Source organism: Tetranychus urticae, chromosome 2, assembly GCF_039701765.1.
Source record: "Tetranychus urticae isolate SD_2017Ah chromosome 2, NJAU_TeUrti_SD_1.0, whole genome shotgun sequence".
Classification (NCBI taxonomy): Eukaryota; Metazoa; Arthropoda; class Arachnida; order Trombidiformes; family Tetranychidae; genus Tetranychus; species Tetranychus urticae.
Genome location: NC_142959.1, coordinates 15,998,936 through 16,020,790, shown reverse-complemented (window position 1 = coordinate 16,020,790; position 21,855 = coordinate 15,998,936). Strand labels below are relative to the sequence as shown.

At 32.2% G+C, this 21,855-nt stretch overlaps 4 protein-coding genes and 1 long non-coding RNA gene across 6 annotated transcripts; 3 read left to right on the top strand and 2 right to left on the bottom strand.

Moving 5' to 3' along the window:
• The first annotated feature begins 1,845 nt into the window (after nucleotides 1-1,845).
• On the top strand, nucleotides 1,846-10,652 carry LOC107372295 (furin). Its single transcript, XM_015940506.3, has 7 exons — nucleotides 1,846-3,079; nucleotides 5,279-5,383; nucleotides 6,084-6,194; nucleotides 6,521-6,655; nucleotides 6,727-6,797; nucleotides 7,031-7,292; nucleotides 7,978-10,652. The coding sequence occupies exons 1-7, from the start codon at nucleotides 2,852-2,854 to the stop codon at nucleotides 10,414-10,416; spliced, it is 3,351 nt and encodes a 1,116-aa protein (XP_015795992.2). The 5' UTR covers nucleotides 1,846-2,851; the 3' UTR covers nucleotides 10,417-10,652.
• Nucleotides 10,653-10,924: 272 nt separating this feature from the next.
• Nucleotides 10,925-12,036, top strand: LOC107359604 (mitochondrial translation release factor in rescue). The gene is made up of 3 exons (XM_015926115.3): nucleotides 10,925-11,044; nucleotides 11,111-11,500; nucleotides 11,580-12,036. The coding sequence occupies exons 2-3, from the start codon at nucleotides 11,287-11,289 to the stop codon at nucleotides 11,855-11,857; spliced, it is 492 nt and encodes a 163-aa protein (XP_015781601.2). The 5' UTR covers nucleotides 10,925-11,044; nucleotides 11,111-11,286; the 3' UTR covers nucleotides 11,858-12,036.
• A 36-nt stretch (nucleotides 12,037-12,072) lies between these two features.
• Nucleotides 12,073-13,136, bottom strand: bou (glycosylphosphatidylinositol anchored membrane protein boudin). The gene is made up of 3 exons (XM_015926190.3): nucleotides 12,951-13,136; nucleotides 12,686-12,832; nucleotides 12,073-12,609 (listed from the first exon to the last, which is right to left on the bottom strand). The coding sequence occupies exons 1-3, from the start codon at nucleotides 13,006-13,008 to the stop codon at nucleotides 12,401-12,403; spliced, it is 414 nt and encodes a 137-aa protein (XP_015781676.1). The 5' UTR covers nucleotides 13,009-13,136; the 3' UTR covers nucleotides 12,073-12,400.
• Nucleotides 13,137-13,978: 842 nt separating this feature from the next.
• On the bottom strand, nucleotides 13,979-15,674 carry LOC107359503 (glycogen-binding subunit 76A). The gene is made up of 2 exons (XM_015925992.3): nucleotides 15,286-15,674; nucleotides 13,979-15,107 (listed from the first exon to the last, which is right to left on the bottom strand). The coding sequence occupies exon 2, from the start codon at nucleotides 15,091-15,093 to the stop codon at nucleotides 14,257-14,259; it is 837 nt and encodes a 278-aa protein (XP_015781478.1). The 5' UTR covers nucleotides 15,094-15,107; nucleotides 15,286-15,674; the 3' UTR covers nucleotides 13,979-14,256.
• Nucleotides 15,675-18,171: 2,497 nt separating this feature from the next.
• On the top strand, nucleotides 18,172-21,550 carry LOC107359680 (uncharacterized). Of its 2 annotated transcripts, XR_003083005.2 has the most exons (5): nucleotides 18,338-18,743; nucleotides 19,296-19,829; nucleotides 19,893-20,057; nucleotides 20,152-20,320; nucleotides 20,523-21,550. It is a non-coding gene; the product is annotated as an uncharacterized LOC107359680 (long non-coding RNA). The 2 variants fall into 2 exon arrangements; XR_001568133.3 differs by lacking the exon at nucleotides 20,152-20,320 and having other exon boundaries at nucleotides 18,172-18,743.
• The last annotated feature ends 305 nt before the right edge of the window (nucleotides 21,551-21,855 follow it).

Below are 21,855 nucleotides of genomic sequence, written 5' to 3'. Positions count from 1 at the left end.
ACCGTCGATCGCAGAAATTTTTTAAAAGCACTGCTTGTCAGTATTTCTGTTCCTACAACTAAGCACCAATAACTCTAAAGTCTAAACTTTCAACTAAAATGTTCGAGCTTTTGCAGTTTCACCAACCAATAGTTTGAGCCGAATATTTAACTTTGAAAGTAATTCAATCACAAACTACCGATCATAAAACAATTATTGCATAAAGAGACTCAGTTTATGCCTTTACAAACTTACCAAGCCTCTACTTTTAACCCGGGAACCCTTTTTCATTCCTTTATTGCTTTCATTCCTTTATATTTACATTTATTTCTCACAATTACTCTCAATTTAAAAACGCTTTTTAACCTTACAATCATGGATCAGATTACAGAATGGCAGAGTAATTTATTAATAGAAACACTTTTTTAATAAAGAACTTTTTATTGAAAAGGAAAATGAAAAGTCTGGCAAATACAATTACACGTAATTATATGGAGTTACATCAAGTCTATAATATGCCCACGTTTACATTCAATGATTACTAGGCAACCAATTCCAATGTTTGGAATGACGCTCATCAATTCTTGATCTGTAATATTTCGAATAACTTCAATATTTTTCCTTCCTAGGAACTGAAGAAGCTGTTTCGTGCTTTGAATAGCCATTTCTGTGGGAATCAACTACATGCTCTTTGAATTTCTTTGTCGAGTCTCTGAGCTTTATGTAAATTCAGTTACATTGGATTAAACTGATGGCTGTGGTTCCTTGTCTATACAAGAAATCACTTTAAAAATTAACTTCAGACCAACAAAAAGCTTTTGTTTTCAAATATTATTTGAATTGGTAATCATTTCTGAATACATTTTCAAGAGAATCAATTATCTTCTTTCCTCTCTTTACTCAATTGTCTAATGTCTTTTCAAATTTTGATCTTTTAATTGTAATTATAAATTCCAGCCTTTCATAAAAGAATCGATTGTATCATGCAATTGCTATAAAAGATAAATAAACTTGTCATCCATTGAATCACTCAAGGTAACTTCAATATTCACAAAGGTAATGAATTGACAGATATGAGCAAGAATTTTAATCTTGCAAATGGTCGCAATTTTCCCAACAATTGATGGTTAACTTGCATTTCCCTGCTTAAACAATCAACGACAATTATAGACTGTTTAAATCGTATATTTAGCATTCATTGAATGTTAAACAAAACCAGATTCCGTCTTATTCAAAGGATTTGGTTTCATTCAATTTACCAGTTTTTTGTTTTCTTTCAATATCTTTTCAGGCCAGTATAAAGAATCTGGTATTTTAGTGAAACCTGAATTAAACTTCAGTTCAGTTGAAATACAGTCAAATTAATGTGAAATAATGATGATAATTTGTCTTAACAAATTGTAAAAATGGCTTTCGTATCCATTAAGGTAATCCTGAAAAAACAATTCATTATCCAATTTTGATTGAAGACTCGGGATTGTCATCACTTTCAAGGCTTTCATCACATTAACTAATGTAATTGTTCAATTATCAGCTGGTAAACTCTTGAGAAATATAAATTAACTCAATTGTTGCCTCGCTGATTAGGTCAATACGAGTTTAATTTTAATGATTAAGTCCAAGGGCTTACTTTCAATGTCCATTCATTTTGTACTTGAACTGGACAAATGTTAATCTTTATGATCTATTTAAATGGCTGCCTTATTTATCGACTTATTAAGCAAATGGGTTTATTCCTTGTTAAATGATTAATTGTGGGATTAAATTGATTAATTGTTTTACTCTAATCATCAATTATTTAACATTGAAAAATTTTTACATTTTCATCCGAAAGGTGGAGTTTGTTGTTTGACGTCAAGTGGGCTGGGAAAGGCTCATATGTTTTGGGATTCAACATTTGGTTGTTGTTGCTTTTTGCTGTGCTTAAGACAATGAAATGAATACTGTTTAATCACAAATTATATAAAATTTACCATTTTTGTTTTCAATTAGCATCACTCTCACCATCGTCATCATCTATTTAACAGTCAGTCATCTTGATTGGCAGCTTTTTTAAGGTGGATTGTCAACATTTCTCTTCGTTTTTTCTCTTCTTGGTCACATTTCTTTTACTGTTCTCTTCAAAATCATCTCATAATGTTATTTTGCTATTCTTCTGTTTGTGTGACTGTTCATCAAAAACCATTGTTTTTTATCTTCCCTCTCATTTGATTGTTAATTGTGTTAACCCTCCATGTTTAACTCCATTACCACTTCTTAATAATGTTCATCCCAATCTCAGTCTTCCTTTAACTCCTCTCTCTCTCTCTTTCTTCCCAATGATCAAGTGAAAGCTTTCTTTGCTTTTGACTGCTGTTTTGTATATAAAATTGAAATATTTTGTTTAAATGATGAACACTTTCTAATCTCAATCAATCAACCTTCCTCTCAACACCGACACAATCATCATTATTCCCATCAACACCATCAAAGCCATCTGTGAAATCAACCTGCCTTGAAAGAGAGAGAGGGAGAGTGAGAGTTAAGAATTATAGTGAGTAAAAGTGAGAGGCAAAACGCGAATCAACAGACATGGTAGTGTAACAGTTCAACTTGTTTATAGCAACTGTAATTTTTCACCTCTGATTTCCATAATCAACCAGATTTTTTACCAACAAAAAAAGGTTGATTTTTAAATTAAAATGTAATTATTTTCATAATAATCAAATGTTGGAATCATCCGGATGATGGAAGAAGCCATGTTTTATACAGATAGTCATCGTTTACTTGGCATTTGAAACAAGTGTTAACTCGTCAACCATTACAGCAACCCGAAAGCATTATACCTTAACCGTGAAAACCAATTTTCAACCCAATTCTGTATTCAACTACAATGGTGACACTAAGTCTATCACCATTATCATCATCATCATCATCATTAACTTCATATTCAAGACAATTATTATTCCTGATTGTTGCCTTAATGCTTACAAATAAGCAAATTTTGTGCCAGGATGAAAATGTTTTTACCAATAGATTTGCAGTTGAACTTAAAGCTGATTCAAGCGAACAAGATGCCCGTCATTTAGCTGATTCTCATGGATTCCACTTTATTGGAAAGGTTAGTAACTAATTCACCTTAATAATCATCATGTTATTGTGATTATATCATAAAATAACCTTATTTGTCATTTTGAAAGTCCAGGGCAACAGCTTAAGATAAATGGTAATCTCTTATCTCATCTCTAACATTTTAGTTTCTTTTTGTGTTCGCTTCAAACCAACTCTGCTATTACTTAATTATTTGGTAATAATTTTCATATGTGCCATCATCATTATCATCTTTGATGATCAGTATGATGATTTACAAAGAAATTGCCAGGGAAAAAAACCTTGAAATACTGCCAATATTGAAAAAGGTGGAGAAAAAATGCAAAAAATAACATGAGATGCAAATTAAAACAATTTTATCAATATAATTTGCTCACCGATAATACATTCTGATCGCTAATCTCACAGTCAAGTTGTTGATTTAACTCTTGACTATTAACTTTTCTACTCTATGACAACTATTCACTAATTATAACTTGAAAAACTCGACAACTATTCAACTCTATTGAATTAGTAATAGAAAAGGCTACTTTTAGTCAATATACAGTCATCTTTTTTATTGTTCACAGTTTATTACAAAACTAAATGATTGTTGGCCGAGAGTATATAAATGGTTATTATATTTGATTACAATATTAACTGTGGATAGATTGAAATAAACATTGAAAAGTATCACCATAAATGTTGAACCCTTGAACAGTACACAGCTAATAAAAGGATTTGTATAATGGTTAGGTTGAGGTGCTGTTACCCACTGTTTGATTACAGGTTGCTAATTGTGATATAATACTTACAAAATGAACCTAAAAGAGTCTCACTGTTGAGATAATTGTTATCTCATGCTCTACCGATTAAGGTTTATGATGATGATCATGATGATACCAATAACCAAGATTTAAAAGATTCTTACCTTTCCAGTCTTTCATTTTCACCCATTTTACCATGCTTTAGCTTTGGGCTTTCGCTTTCTTAATAAACTTTATTAAGTCAATTTACTTACCAAAATATTACTATCATCAACACCACAACATCAAATGATAGCTTCAATAATCACAATAATGACCTTAACATAGTTTTCATTTCAATCATTCAAACTGAAAAGATGGTTTAGTTTTTTAAACATATAAACTTAATGGATATTTATCAATACAAACTGAATAGTTAGCGAAAAAAAATGTTCATTATTTTGCTTCTGTTTTGGTGATTTACTAATTGAAAAGAAATAATTTCTGTAAACCTTGAACTGTTAATTTATTGCCTCAACTTGATTTTTACCTGGATATTGATTGGAAACTTATTAAGTCCAAGTGTCACCTTGTCTCTACATGATAACTGTTGATGGTTAATCTGATGATTGGGATAAAATTGTATACATTTTAAACTTGACGCTTGGCAACTAATGACATTGTATTTTGCTCATTACTTCTGATTGTCTATCCAGTTGAGGTGCCAAAATTCATTCCTAATCAACCAAACCAAGAATCAATAGTTAGTTATTCAGATACATTCTCCAATCTTGTTAATCAACGTTTAAATGTTTTTTTCCTGTCAACTTCCAATAATAAACTGAGCGTATTCAAAGTACTTCTCATTTCCATCTAATTTGCTCTTATCAATCTTGATTAAACTTATAATAAAAGGTTAATTTACTTAATCATTCCCATCGATTGCATCTGACTGTTCAATGTTCATCATTTCAAGACGTTTCAACTTGCCAATTTGTGATCAATCAACATTTATCAATTATAGTTGTTGGTAAAAACTAATCTAAACAGCATTCAAAATCAATTCAAAAGTAAACTGAATAGTTTCAATTTTAATAAACATTAACATATTTTGTTAACAATATCAAAGTGTACATTTGTATTCAATCCTTTCACAATAAGGCAATAACCTTTGATTTTGAATTAAATTAGTAAATTGTTTGTTATACTTGAAATGGTGAAGCATTTTTTTCGTTCAACTGTTGGTATTGATTATCAGGAAAAAAAGGCAATTCAACTTCGAGTGAAAATTATCTTATTCAAATGAATAGACAATTTTTTGTTTATATTTTTAGCATTCAATGTTTTCAGTGAGAAAGTTGACTTTTTTCGCTATTGATTATCGGGGAATCATTTCTCTTAATTGCAATGAAAAACTGTTACATTTGATTAAATTTATTGTAAAATGCATAACAATTAATCTTTTGTACTTCTATTTGTTACAGATTGGGAATTTAGAGAATCATTATTTATTTGAACATCATGGTATTTCAAAGCGTTCAACTGACCATTCACATGAATATGTTGCCAAACTCAAAGGGGATGAAAGGGTAAGTTATCTTGATCATCATTACCACTAAACATTGCTTTACTTTCATTTATTTCCCTGCCATGTTTACCTTTCCCATCATCATGATGATCAACAGAAAAACAAATTCCATGTTTGTCTGATACAATTTTCTGAACAAAAAAGTCAACTTAATGGTTGATCAATATTGAGTCTCACCAACCCAACAAATCAATTTTAGTCGAGCTAATTAACAATCCAAGCCATCATTCATTCAAAAAACTTAACTTGAGCTAAACTTATTTGTCAAATTTGCGTTTATTGTTGACATTTTCAGGTGAATTAGCATTCAATTGATGTTTACATTATTTACTGTTCATTTGTATTCCCTTTACCTTTCAGTTATACCTTTAATCTTTTATCTTTTAAATTTCAATTCAAAATATCTTTAGTTCAATCAAATTGACTATTCAATTGACTCTGCCGTCATCCAATTGTTATTAATATAAAGCTTGATTATCGTTTACCATGTAATATAAAAGAGTACAGAAAACATTTTGTTTTTCCTTCTGCTTTTACCTAAAATCAAATATGACCATCAATTGGGTAAATAATGTCAGATGAATATCAAATTAACCAACATATCAAAAATATCTCGAAAGTAATGCATTTATATCACAATCAATCTACTTTCCACATTTAACTATGAATTATCTGTTGATTAATGAATTGTTTACTTGCAGGTTATTTGGGCTGAACATCAAAAAATTATTAAACGTGTTAAACGAGCAAGTATAAGTCAAGACGTACCTGAAACAATTTCAGATCCACTGTTCAAAGAGCAATGGTATATTGTAAGTATAATGCTATTGATTTAGTGTTCAATTGTGATTAGACAATTGCTCCAATTAACATAAATTTCCTCTCAGAAAATTGCGATGTACATGAAAATATAGAATCGATGAATTGTGTTGGATTGAATGTGATATTAACATTTATTTATTAAATTAAAACCAATAGAGATGAAATTTATTTGTTAAAATTCACAATCAATTTATTTTTACACTCAAATGTTAACTCAATTATTTATATTTCTTTGTTTTACCTTCTTACCATGTCAATCAATGAATTTACTTACATGAATTGTTACCTTCATTTTCCTCGACCAATTGATTGACAGAATAAAGGAGCTCAAGATGGTTACGATATGAATGTTGCTGCTGCTTGGAAGAAAGGTTTTACTGGCAAAGGTGTTGTTGTCACCATTCTGGATGATGGTATTCAACCTAATCATCCTGATCTAGCGGAAAATTATGTAAGTTAATTATTATTGATTTTTCTTCGTTTGTTGTCTCTAATATTTTCACATTTATTTTCAATCTTTAGGATCCATTGGCAAGTTATGATGTAAACAGCAATGACCCTGATCCAACTCCTCAGGATAACGGAGATAACAAGTAAATATTATGTTAATTGAATTGGACAAGGCAACAAATTCATCATCTTTCAATAGTTAACAGATTGGTTGAAAGATTCATCTCTTTTTTTGCCTTTCCGTTTAAAAACAATCATATTGATTTGTTTGGCATTGATTATTTTCAAAAGTCAATGCCATTTAAAAGCAATGTTAACTGCTAATGTTTCACTTGCTGCTTTGCTAATTGTTTTTTGTATTTATTTACTTTCACAGGCATGGTACTCGATGTGCTGGCGAAGTAGCTGCTGTTGCTGGTAATGACTTTTGTGGCGTTGGAATAGCTTTTAATAGTAGTATTGGAGGAGTTCGCATGTTGGACGGTGTGGTCACTGACGAGGTTGAAGCCCGTGCACTTGGCCTTAATCCTGATCATGTTCATATTTATAGTGCCTCATGGGGGCCTGAGGATGATGGCAAAACAGTTGATGGACCTGGTAGGCTTGCAAAACGTGCTTTTATCGACGGGATTAAAAAGGTTTAACACATTTGACAGTAATCAGAGCTTATAGCTGCGAGAAGATCTAGAAACGCTAACCACAACTGTTGTTACTGATTATGTCCTAAACGTATTGCTATTTTTTGTGTTTGCACATTTTGTTGTTCATTTTGTGGTTTAAGTCTTTTTTGTTTGCTTGGAAAAATATTTTAAATTAGACTGCGAAAAAGGTAGCAATATAACAATTTGTTTAATTGTTTACTGTCATTTCCTTTTTTCAATGCTTTGACGTAATCACAATTACCTTTAAACCATTCATGGTCATTTCAATTATGAGTTGTCCCTTACCCAGGTAACAACAAATTCAATGATAATGATCGTAAATAGTAGTCATGAAAAATTTTACTTCCTGTGATGAATGACAGGTATTGATCACAATTATAATTGTTGTTATGCCGATGATTATTGTTTTTAGCTTTGTTCATTCATTTTTTTGCTCTCTGATTATAATACAATCAAATTCAACGTACAGAATGATTTGATTCATCTTCCTTCTTGGTTGAAGGAACATTCAACCCTTTTCGTTGCTTTTCAAGATTTTTGCTAAGACGCTATTTTTGCTATTTTTTAAAGATTACATGTGGCCTTGCATTGAAATCTCTTTCTTCATTCCATTCTTTCTCATTGTTAATAGTATTGACTAATTTATTGTTTTTATTTTCAGGGTCGTCGAGGAAAAGGGTCGATATTTGTTTGGGCATCGGGTAACGGTGGTAGACGTGATGACAATTGTAACTGTGATGGTTACACCAATTCAATTTATACTTTATCAATCAGCTCGGCTACTCAAAGTGGTACCAAACCTTGGTATCTTGAAGAGTGCTCGTCAACCTTGGCAACTACTTATAGCAGTGGTTCGCTTGGGCGGGATGAAAATATAGTGACAGTCGATATGGATACATCTTACTTTGAATCACTTGAGAAAGGCTGGCCTCCAGATGCTTCTCGGCTTTGTACCAAATCACATACCGGAACCTCTGCATCAGCACCCATTGCGGCAGCCATTTGTGCCCTAGCCTTGGAAGCTAATCCCAATTTAACTTGGCGTGATATGCAACACATTGTTGTACGAACATCTCGTTATGAGCCTTTAAAAAATGAAAATGGCTGGTTTACCAATGCTGTTGGTCGTAACATTAGTCATAAATTTGGTTATGGGTTGATGGATGCAGAAGCTATGGTTGATTTGGCAGAAAAATGGCATCCTGTTCCACCCCAGATTATCTGTGAATCTGCTGTTCGAGAAGAAAAATTATTAATTCCTGCAAGCTTTACTGACCAACTGGAAGTAACCTTAAATTGGACTGGGTGTTCGGGAACATCGTCTGATATCAGATATCTTGAACATGTGCAAACTCGAGTTGATGCACATTTTAAGCCGCGTGGATATTTAAAAATTACACTTATTTCTCCTTCTGGGACTGTTTCCAATTTATTGACACCCCGGGTTAAAGACATGTCAGACAATAATTTTGAACAATGGCCTTTCCTCTCTGTCCACTTCTGGGGTGAAGATCCTCGTGGAGTGTGGAGATTAATTATAAAAAATGATCTTACTCCAGCTGAAAAACCGGGTCAACTCATTTCATGGGGAATAACCTTTTATGGCATCAATGAGCCAATTCCAAATTATGAAGATCCCTCTCGACTTGTTCGCTTTTTACCTCGCCGAATCCCCTCTAAATGTCCTAAAGCAACCTTTATGAACCTTGAAACCTCTGAATGTGTCAAAGATTGTCCTGATGGAACTTTTGGTAATGTTGAAACAATTGAATGCACTAAATGCAGTGCCCAATGTTCAACATGCTATGGACCATCTTTTGATAATTGTATCACATGTAATATTGGACAGTATTATTATGCTGATCGCTGCCTAAACAAATGTCCTGATGGGTATTATGCTGACCAAACTGGTGAATGTCTTCCCTGTTCAAGTAATTGTAAAACATGTACTAAATCGAGAGACAAATGTACTTCGTGTAAAACCAATTTACAACTGGATAAATTAACCAACAAATGTTCACCTCTTTGCACAAGTTCAACGTGTAAAAATAACCGATGCCCACCTTATTGTATCTCATGTAGTCAAATACCTTCATCGTCGTTATCATCACCCGCAGTTGTCTGTAATCAATGTCAATCACGATATCGTCTTTTAGAAGGTTTTTGTTCATTAGATTCTTGTCCATCAAATTATTACGAATCAAAGCCAAACAAGGATTCAAAATCGACAGAATGTAGAAGATGTCACGAATCTTGCGGAACTTGTTCTGGTCCATCTCATTCTCAATGTTTGAGTTGCTTTAATTCAGGACCACCGAAAGATGGGTTCTGTCTTCCTTGCCCACTTGGTGCATATTTCAACAAATTGACCAAATCTTGTGATCTTTGCCATGAATCTTGCTCATCTTGTTCAGGACCAAGTCCCAATGAGTGTGTTGAGTGCCGATTCCCATTATTTTTAGATTCAAACCGTTGTTTACCTTGCTGTAACAAACCATCATCATCATCGTCATCCAAAAAATTCTCATCAACTTCATTATCTCAAGCAACAAATCCATTAGATTTTAATTTATCAAACACTTTAATAAACGATAAAAGTAATTCAGATAATGAAAATGTTTTAAGTAAAAAGAGGAAACAAAGCAAACCTGCTATTAATTACAATGACAATCAAAATTGTTGCCAATGTGATAGTCCATTGGGTCCATGTTTAGTTCCAGCAAAAACACGCAGTGTATCATCTCTACCAATGGTTGATACTCCAGTTAATAATAATTATGGACCAAAAAAGATGGAATTAACTTCATCTTATAAAGTTATATTTGACAATTTAATTAATAGTCCACCATCTGTGATAATAGTGATATGTTTTTCATCTTTAATTCTTATCGCCGTGATTTTCTTGTTACTCCAAACGATCTCAACTTACAGATCAAATCCAGGAGGTGGATTATTTACCTCAAGAAATAATCGTCGATATCAAAAGATATCAGATTTTTCGAGTTATAACTCTAATCAAAATAAAGTTATTCTCACCTGTGATGAATTATATGATGAGGACGATGATGAAGAAGAAGATAAACTTTTTGAGAAAATTTAATCAACTCTTCAATTGTGTAAAAATTTTGTTTTCCTGCCTACAGTGGAGCTCCATCTTTCAATAGATTTTCAAAGTAAAACTGTAATGGAAACAAACCGGTGATTCTAATCAAATTTAATAAAACTATCAACAACTCTGTATTTATGTTTAATCAATGCTTTCTTCTTATTGATCAACCCACCTGGTCAATTAATAAGTAAAGAAAATCAATAAAAAAGTACTGATAATTGTTACAATCCTTGTTCTCCTCATAAATCAAAGCACACATCAAAGATATCAGTGAATGATTGGTTGATCAAGTTATAACTTTTAAGCGCTCTTATCATTTACTCATTCAAGATGATCGAGGAAAAAATTTTTTCCTTTCCAAATAATTTCTTCTAGATGATTAACGGAAAAATTTAGATGAAAATCAGTTCTATTAATATTTACACTTTGAATGCTATTTTTATTCGCGGGTTTTTTCTGTTCTCTAAACATATCACTTTTCGCCTCTTTATTTACAGATGGTTTGTTGATATGGATTCAGTGTTTACCATGTTACTTATCTTAATTGTTCAACTTTTCAATCCTAATTCAAATGGATGCCAATTTAATGATTGAAATTGGACGATTTAAAATTTAAGAGGTAAGTAGAAGAGTTATTACTCTCCTTGTTGCTGGTTTTGCATTCTAATGTCTTCGTTTCTTACAGTTTTTCCTTTAGCTAACCATTTCATCCGACTTCAATATTGTCTGGTTTAATGTCTAGTAATCAAATTACATCCTGCTTTATTCAAACTTACCTGCAGCCATCAAATCGTTTAGATTAGGATCAATTGATGACGAACCATTTTGTAACTTGATGCATTGAATCTTAAATGCTAACCAATGTTAAACTTACGTCAATCTATTTTATTAAGGAATAGTTTCATCGATGTACGATTTCTATCAAAGAAATTAATTAAGAGCAAGATTGATTATTCTTTGGTCCCTAAGCTTGATGAAAAAGATTTGGATGAAACATTTACTCATGGAAGTGGACCTGGAGGTTCGAAAGTTAATAAATCTGAAAATTGTGTCGTCTTAGTTCATAAACCTACAGGTAAATATACAGTTATTAGATGCATTTAACATTTCACTTTCTAAAATTTTGCTCTTCAATTTAATTCCTTTAATCATAGGCATTGTGGTAAAGAATCACGAATTTAGAGAATTGGAGCGTAACCGTAAAAGAGCTAGAGAATTAATGGTTACTAAGTTGGATAATTTTATCAACGGCGAACGAAGTGTCGAAGCCCAAATTAGGGCCGTTGAAGATGAAATAAGAATTAAAAAAGAGGCTGAAGCTGCTAAAAGACGCGAACTAAAAAGAAAAGTAAAGGAGCTTTGGGACAAAGGAAATCCACCGACTGAAAAAATCCATGATCAGATGGAGACTAATACTGACTCTACAAAATAATCAATCAAATCGGCTAAAAATACAGACTTTTAGTGATGCCAATAATCCCTTTTAAGGCTTAAGTGAAAGGAAATATTTTGTTTTAATAAGTTTTGTTATTCTAAATTGGTAGTCACCTACTCTCATTGCCTATTACAATTCAAAGTTTCCGAGAATAAACTTTGTTATATTTCAGCTTCCATGTCATACCAGAGAAGATATTTTGTACAAGTCAGTTTCATACTCAAAATAGATGTTTTTTATTCCACAATCAGCAAATTGGCGCATATTATGAGATTCATAAGCAAGCCGGTACAACTTTCTTCAGAAATGCAGAGCAAATTGATATTCTTAAGTTAGCAGGATATGTAGCGATGATTTGTAAATATATGACCAGCATAATTATTAATCAACTGGAATTGAATGCGAAATGTAGAGTGAGAAAATATGAAAAGAACAGCTTGACTCCATAGTGAAACATCAATGGCACAGGATATTGAATTGATACTGCTTATTTAACATAAGACCAATTATTCAATAAAAATAAAATTGAACAAAATTTCCTTATTTGAAATATGCTGCCATAAAAATGATTGAGCTCGTAAAAACTAACAATGAGTTGACATTAGATAATTTATCACCTCGATTACAGCCATCGGAGCTACATGCATAAACACAACTTCGTAGCGGCCTACTATCTCCTACTCTTTTAACGTAATCACAATAATCCTCAAATTTCCGTGATGAACAAAATCTAAGGACTCCTATTTTACCTGGAAAAGACATTAAAACGAAAATATAAGATTAGATCGAACTAGAAAGTATCACAAAAAATGAAAATAAAGTTACCTTCATAAAGACCAGTAGTTTTGATACAGTATTTTGCATCATAAATATCACATGTTGTAGGCTGTATTTTAGTGTTTTCTTTATCAAATATCTCGCTACAATCAGTATTATTATGACTTGAGCACACGTAACAATCAAGTGATTGACCTTAAAAGACAATATGCAAAAATTAAATTATTCAGCAAGACAACAAGTGGTTAAAATCTTTAAAAATGAATGGAGAAAATTGAGAAGGGAAAAAGGTAGACAGCAAAAGTTTACTTACTGTATCCAAAGGCCAATAAAATGATTGCCAGTTGCAGGTAAAGGTTACTTTTATCCATTGTTTATCAACAATTTACAAATAATTCAACTAAATAAACAATATTTAGCAGCAATAACAATATAAAATCATGTAAATCAAAGTTACATAAACCTGCCAACCTATCGTCATAGGATCTTTCCCTCCCAGATTAACATTGTAAGGTGGATACAACAGGTCACCAGTAACTGGTTACCAGTTTTTTTGTTGTTTTATGGTTACCATTGGTTTCGGGTAAACGCCTTACTGCATTGTAATTGCATTGTAATACAATAAGCCGAATAACTGGAAACTTAAGAAGACTCTTTATTATGATCACTCGAAGCCAGCCTTGATGTTAATTTTTTGTTGATAATTCAATTAAATTGCTGATGATTTCATTTGATTTTATTTTTAGTTAACCAATAATTGTTGATGTTTTTGACTAACAACTCAGTTTCACTCACAAGGTTGTCTGGTAAACTCATTTTTCCCCCTTTGCATTAAAGAGAAGAAGAAGAAATCAATATTGTTAAACTAAACAATTAATTGATCTTTTATCATTTTCATCTATTATCAATTAAAGGTAAATATCTTGAAAATTAAACCAACTCTCATTATCAATCATGCAGCATGATCACCATTTGCGTTACACAATGTTAACCAATGGTTGTTAAAACTTATCAACAATAGCAAACATTTCTCAACGCATGATGATATAACAGTAAGCATCTGCATATCATCCAGTCATCACTATCTGAGCTGAATGTATTAATCAATTGTTTTTTTTATTGAACAACCAGTGTAAAAGGTTAACATTTTAGTTTGATTTAACTATCTGAGACTAATTTTTGTTATCACTATCATAGTCATCTGCAGAACATGTGGTGAAAGCTTGTCATTTGATAATCTCAACTCGATAAGGTTAGTCTATTTTTACGCAGAATTTTTCATTCACCCACACAACATTAAGAATTAAGATTTGAAAGCAAAGTTTTTTAAAAACAATTAAATGCGGAAATAATTTCTATTTTTTTATTCAATCAACAATTTGATAAATAATAGATGGATGATTTGAGAAAGACATGAAATTATTAAGATTTGTTTTTCAATGACAGCTATAGGGAGAAACATGATTTTTAAGTAAATTATGACAATTGTTTTCCCCAGAAATCAGAAAAACATGTAAAATGTTTTTATCAATTTAAAATCGTTTTTTGGTGTTTTGCTGCTTCTTTGTACCAACACAAATTATATATATATGTATATAATATATTGCTGTAAAACTAATTCATGCTTGATAAATAAGTGAATAATTTAGGCCCATATTATTGTCCCAGTATTCGTCTCCGTTAACCGTATAACGAATGGCAAATAAAATGCGTTGACCAGGAACCAGGGCACCACCACTTGAAACGGAGCGAACGGAAAAAGTTGCAGAAAATTTGTCACTCCAGCCATCACACGAGTTGGGTAAATAGGAGGCCAGAGAATCACTAGTGGTCTGCCATTCGGTTAGAGTATGACGAACGGTAACTGACTTTTCGAAGGCAATATTGAGTACTCGGATTACACAGGTCACTGAGATGTTACCTGCTCCAGAGGAGACTATACAATTTTCCAGGCAAACAAATTGACTACGAACTCGATCACAGAAATTGGCTGATGCTATGGGTTGAAGGAATTCAGGAACCAAAGTATTGGGTAAATGTGGATTATATGTTGATGGCCAAACAGGTGAAATTTTTCTTTTAGGTTTAATGATAAGTGACTGTGAATTGATGTTATTATTGTTGTTGATGTGATTCTTATTATTGTTGTTATCGTTGTTATTGTTTTTGTCCCAATGGCTGTTGATTGAAACACTGGTTTGACTTGAAACATTAATTGATTTACCTCCATTTTGGCTGATTGACTCTTTGAGCTGTAAATCTTGATATGCTGATCGAGGAACCGTTGGAAGCTCATCTTGACTTATTAATTTAACATATTCAAATTCAAGACCTAATGCGTCAGCAAAGCGAACCGCTTTTTTGCCTCGATCTGGAGTATTTGGAGGAGTTTTTCCAGTCTTGAGGGATGTGCTTCGAATAAATGGAGCTCGATGAAGGATGATGATGGGGCTCATTGAGAGATTTTAAGCTAATCGATGAAATGACAATGAAAGTCATTGAAAAAAAAGGGAAAGGAAAAGGAAAAAATGAAAAATTAGAATTAATCTTATACGATGCAGAATTTTCAATATCATCCGATAATCTTGACAGATGTATCTAACTAAGAGTAACAAAAATGAACCTTTGATTGTTCGGTGAAATCTTACCTTTTCGTTGATGATTGATTTTAAATAATTAAGATGTAAAAACAAATTCCTCTTGAATAAAGGTGATGCCGAGGTTGAACACATACAGCGAAATTAACATAATACACAGTGGAAACAAAAAATATTATGAAGATGATGGTGATGGTGATGGTGATGAAGGTGATGATGAAGATGTTGTTTTTGGTTGAGATGGCGGTGGTGAGGAGACGAATGATTGAATTGATCAGTAACGAGATTTATCATAGACATAATAACTATTTACGATGCTGCTGCTTACATCTTCACTATCTTTCCGATTAAACCAATTTTAGCGATTGGTGACTGGTCAGTGATAACAGGGATAAAAAAAGTCAATTGTATGGAAAGAGTAAAGGGAAATGTTGTTCACAATTTGTAATTTATTAATTTTTCGTTTTTTTTCTTCGTTTTCTTTCCTTTCTCTCTCCCTTTATCTCCCTCTCACCAGCGCTCTCTAGTGGTTTATTTAAAAGCAATGATTACTGTCTCTTTACTCTTGCCTTAAGATGATAAAGATGGAGAGATGGCAAGTTTATCAAGGTTAAATTGATTGGATAGTGTTATACTATTTGTTGATTATGATTATTTAGATGAACAGTTGGTTAACCTAGAAGAAGATGACTTTGAATTTGATAATACAAGTTTAGTGAAGTCTCTTTCAAGTGTGTAAAGGAAGGAATTGACGTAACCAACCTTTCAAATCAAATCTCTTGGTAAAAACAAAAATCTAGAGTTTAGTAAATAGATGAGAAAAAATTGAACCAAATTTCAATTTAAGCTTGCGCCCAACAATACTGTCAATCTGGTAAAGAAGGAACCATAACTCAATCCATGGGTAGGTTTACGTATATTATTGTCTATTTTTGGAAGGTAGACTACGATGTTCAGTTAGGTAATCATCAACAGAATGATAAACTCATGAATCAGAGCCGGCAGATTACTGTTAGTTTATCAATGGTTTTGGGTTAGCTGCTGGTAATCTTCGCATGTTCACTGTCTGGTTCATCTTTTTGTTTAGGCTTGATCCGGCTTTCAGTCTGGTCAATCCTTAATTAGATAATGCAGTTAATTGAAAATTTTTGATTTACATTTTGATTTAATTTGTTTCCATTTCAGATTCAATCCTTTTGCTTTAACATTTGCCCTTTTCCTCTCATTGGCATGACTGACTTATATTTTGAAACTGAATAAAGGAAGGATATAAAAAGACTGTGTTAGTGTGAAGACGGAATAAAAGCGAGTTAAAAATAGATGAACATTTCAGATGATGACAGATGAATCTGGATCAAGTTCATTTTTTCATCTTCTCGGCATTTTTATCATTATCATTTTGCTTTGCAGACTTACTGCCAGCTTTTAATAAATTTGTTAAAGATAATTAATTGTTATCCAATTGAGCTGATTCAAGTTACCTAGCTTTCATTTTACTTCAACATTACCTTTAATAGTAACCGGCAAAAAACCAATGATATTCACTTTTTTCATTAACTCCTATTTTAATTTTAATTTAATCTTTCATCCCTACAGGGATGGGTAAAGGGTGGAAAGGTTAACAATTAACTTAATGATTAGAAATGATTTCTGAATATTCACTGAAAACAAAATGATACGAGCAACAAAAACAGTATTCAATGTAGGATTGGGTTGAAATAAAAAGTTGCTTTAAATGGTAGCTCAAGTTGATTTAAAGTATCGCTTTCTTGTTTTATATTTTAAAATGGACAAACATGATTAACCATCATTAATTAACAATCAATCAACCATTCAAATGAATTTAATAAGCTCTCAGGGTAACTCAACATTTGACCGGTTCTCATGATTAGACTTCTTGGGCTGCAAAGCGTCTAGATTTGTTGGTTGAAATTGAAAAAAAAGGATGGATGGAAAAATTATACTTTTCAATTAGTGAGAAGTTAATTATTTTAGAGAAGAATTGTAAAGGAAAAAAAACAATTAAAATGAATCAGTTTTAATTGCAATAAAGCGCAACTTTGTCTTCCATTAGCTACTACAAATAGTAATGATATACTGAAGGATTGGCGTAAAACTGAACCTGTGTCAGCAAAGATTGCGATGATTTCATATTGAATGCCATAACATGTTTACCATGCTTACATTTTTACAATTAATTTACTATTAATGGCATCAAGTAAAAACGTGGTTAAATTACTTACATTGAGCTCACCATTTCAGCATGATTGGGAGTAAATACCAACCAGGAAGAAATTAAATTCAAAACATTGGAATCCTTGGGTTGATAATAAGGATGATTATAAGATGATTGCTGGTTCATTTTAACGTAAAGATTAAGATAAAGATGTCTTTGATTGTTGTCTGCTCACAGAATCACCGGCATATAATTTTCATTATCATGACAACAACGTGATCGAATGACAAAAAATTATGAATACATTGTTTTATTTAACGCGTGTTCACAAATGAAGTGTAAATGAACCTAAGAAACTAACATTTCAAGATAAGCTACCCTTGAAATAACCCACATATTATCCTTAGTCTGGAATAAGGATAAACCCAATTTCATGTTCATGTCCATCCAAGTCATAGGTCATATTTTATCGCCATTGGACACCCTTAGACAACCCTTGTTATTTCATCTCTTCATGTTATACCTAAGAACTCATTATTTATATTCTTGGATATTTGATCAGATCTGGAAATTGTTTGATCACTCGATCACAATTTGTCATTTTTCATGGAGAGATATTCAGTAAAAGGCCAAAATTACAACAATTTCCCAACTTTCTTTGCAACCAATTGCTGACTTCATTATGATAAACTCTGAAAAACATGTTTCTAATCTTTGAGCATCATGAGCAACTACTCCTAGACAAAGTCATTAATTTTCAAATGCCACTTAATGCAGATTAATTTCATGTTTTTCCTTCAGAATGAAAATAATGATAATAGCTTGAATAGTTTTTGAGTAAGCTTACGAACATTTACGGTTAATTTATGAACACGCGCTTCATTCGCTCCATGGCAACAAACACATGGCTCTTTTCAATGATCATTGTCTTTTTGTTTTGTGCCTTTTTATTTGATCATTGTGTTTAATCTTTCATCGATTTTGGGATAAACAATTATTTTCAAGTGGTTACGTTAATCCAGGGATCATTTAATCTACTATCTTCGGTTTTTTTGGTCCATTCAAATAGATTATTCCTGACCACACTCTACTTTTTATGTACATTTCGTATTATATGATGGATTGTGCTTTACATTGAAGTACATTGACATTGGCTGATTATTTTGAATTGATCATTCAATCATTACAATTAAAATTCTTATAGGATTTTCTATGAGATTTCACTTAGTCAAGGATTGATGAGTTGGTGTATTTCCGATGATAAAGCTGAAGAATCTTTTGTTTTTGTGTGTTTCTAAAGCTTGTATTCATCTTCTCGGTCTAACTGTTGATGGTGAGTATGAATAATCAATTCAATTGCTGCGATTAATTTCTCGTTTCAATATGGCTATCACTATTGATATTGATGGCCATTATGATTAGATTAACTGACATCATCATCTGTTTAAATAAGACTCTAAAAATGGACCTTTTCCCCAATTTTTCCTCATTTTTCTTCAAAAGTCTTGATAGCTTTAGCTTACAATAGCATTGACCACCAACAAACATCCATCGGATGTAGCAGCAGTAGACATACAATTGACCAATTTAAGTCTCTATGCTTGTTGTAGTCAGGAAAAGATTTTAAAATCATTAAAATCATCATTTTACCAAAATAATTGAATTGAAACAGAAACAATATCAAAAGCTGAATAAAGGTTGGGTTGATTGGCGTTTATTATATAAGTTATGAACTGAAGTCTGATTAGATAACTGCTCAAACCATTAAATTCCTGTCAAATTTATTGATACGGCTGTTCGAAGTGAATATTTTTTTACAATTTTCAAGTTAAATTTTAACTTTGTTTCTATTTTGTATCTGTTTTTGTTTGATTTTTATTCACAGTTAATAGGATATTAGCTGTTATTGATTAGTCCGGATTTTCCAGCCAAACCCCTCAGACATTAATAACACGAGGACTGCCATGAGTTACACGGCATACAGCTTGAAGGCTCATTTTAATTGATGAGAATTAAATTAGCTAATGGTCACCGTTTTTCAACTTTTTCAAATCCAATTTACCAATCTAAAGCCAACCATAATCTCCCGTTTGATTCCCGTTCTTACTAGTCTCACTGGTTTCTGGTTAAAGATGATTACAAATTAGAAAGTGGACTTATAATTAACTGTTTACCTGTTGTCTGAAGTTGAAAAATTGTGCATCACCATCAGCTTTATCAGATTTAGACTGTTTTTACCTTGCAATCTTTATATGGACACTTGTAAGATGGGATTTATCACAAGAAATGGACAGATAGTGATAACATTGACGAATGGTTCCTTTCGTGATTGCAATAACTGGCGCTCCAAATTTCATTAGATTACCTCACACAGCTAGTCCAGAATCTGTACTTTTACCTTTTAAGGTTGTTCATAATTGTAAGTTATTTAGCTTGTCTCTATGACTTGGTTAATAGGCTTTTTATTTTCCTATTTTCATAGATGCCGATGATGAGACCATTAATTTTGGTCATCTAAAAATACTTGAAGTATTAACGAGCATTGAGCTTTATCCATACCAGCAATAACCTGACAAGTTTGATGTTGTTTTTTTTCTCGCTCTCTCTCTTGGCTTCTAAAAAATAGTGAAACTGCCCAAGTTTACAGGTAAGAAAAAGTGATTTATAAGATTCTCTTTTTTCTTCTCTTTTACCTTCAATTCCTTCATTTTCACCGTCTTTTCATTTTAATTTATTTCCAGTTTGAAAGCCATGTGATCGCCAATCTGAATAACTAATACATCCCTTGTGTTCATTCATTTCACATGAGTAAATTAGTCTCCTTGCCCATGTCCTTAGTTGATTGGTTAGTTTGTGAATTGTTTTCATGATCACATGTTGAATAGCTGTTCTCTTCTATTTAATTCCCAAGTAAATAAAAGTTTACGATTCTTTCACTCTAATATAAAAATAATCAAATGTTCAAATCAATCTTTTGTCATCATTGATTATTTTCAGATTGCACAGACTGATTGTTACCCATCATCAATGCTGCTTGATATGAAACCAGTAAAAAAAAAGATCATGCATTTACCATAATTTTTCCTCTTTTCTTGTCTTCTTTCTCTCTCAGGTTACTTATTTTCAATGGCAAAACAAAACCCAAACCATGGACTGACAGAATGGCGTCAGCTATCATTATCATATCTTTTATGTTATTTGCGTTGAATTTTTCTCAATGATATCAACTACTGTTGCTTCATTCACTCGGGGACCATGATTAAGTTTAATGGTGATGATAGCCAAGGATTTAAATGGTTTCGGAATGGTTACAGGAATACAGGTCATGGTGATAATCAGTATGCCAATGTTGAAGTACTCCTTTTAAAATTCAAAGAATATCTAGTAATCGAAAATACCTTCTACTTTATCCATGGATTTACTCTTCTTCTCTCCTTTTTTCCCCTGGTTTCACCACTCAAGAACGTTATGCAAAAAGCTAAACAACTATCACTACATCCAGGCGTTATCTGTCTATATTAATCTTTACTATTGGAAGGAGAAAGAAGCAGATGAAGTGAAAGAAATAAAATGTCATTATCGCAGATAAAAAAGGCTAAACTTGTGAGTGAGTTGAATGCTCTCATCAAGAGTCGAAGCTGGAAAGAAGGAGGTTACGAGGAGATGATGAGCTGATAATTTTAAAACCATCAGAAGCTGAAAGATTTGTTGAATCTTTTTTGAATGTTAAAAGTACAACCCGATAAACTACATTGAATATACGACGATAAAAAGCGAAGGTAGACTGGGTTAAAAGCTATGGAAAAGGCTACCAAATCTGATGTTGATGATACCAAGAGAGCAAATGGAAGAGGCTATGGAAGATTGTTGCTGATTAGGAAAAAAAGTAAACTTGCTTGACAAGAGTAGTTGGTTGATTAAAAATTATTTCAACTTGAAATCTTGTGATTCAGCCAAAATACTTTCCATCATCCATTCCTCTGTACAAAAAACACTTGCTCCTACATATTCATGGATCTTCATTCATAATACATGCTTTGGATGGTTTCGTTGAACAATATAATCATCAACTTAACCTTTCTTTTTGGCCTAAAATCAATTTTTACATTTCGATAATTAGGAACAAGTTTCTTCTTTCAAGTTCAACTTGTTCACCTGATTTATCCTGACATTGACGGTTATCAACAGAGGCTATCAAAGATTATTGTGATTGAAAAATCAAAGTAATCTCCCAATAATCTAAAATATATATTCCCATGGAATAATTCATACAAAAACTGGTGACAACTTTACCCCTTTTTTTACAAGTCAAGTTTATCTCGTTGATATAACCTGGTCATCATCACCGAAACGCCATTGATTATCGTGTTTATTTCAATGTTACCTTAATATGAAGAGTTATGAATCTTTGGAACTGGAATATAGTCTTGATTAATGTGCCTTTG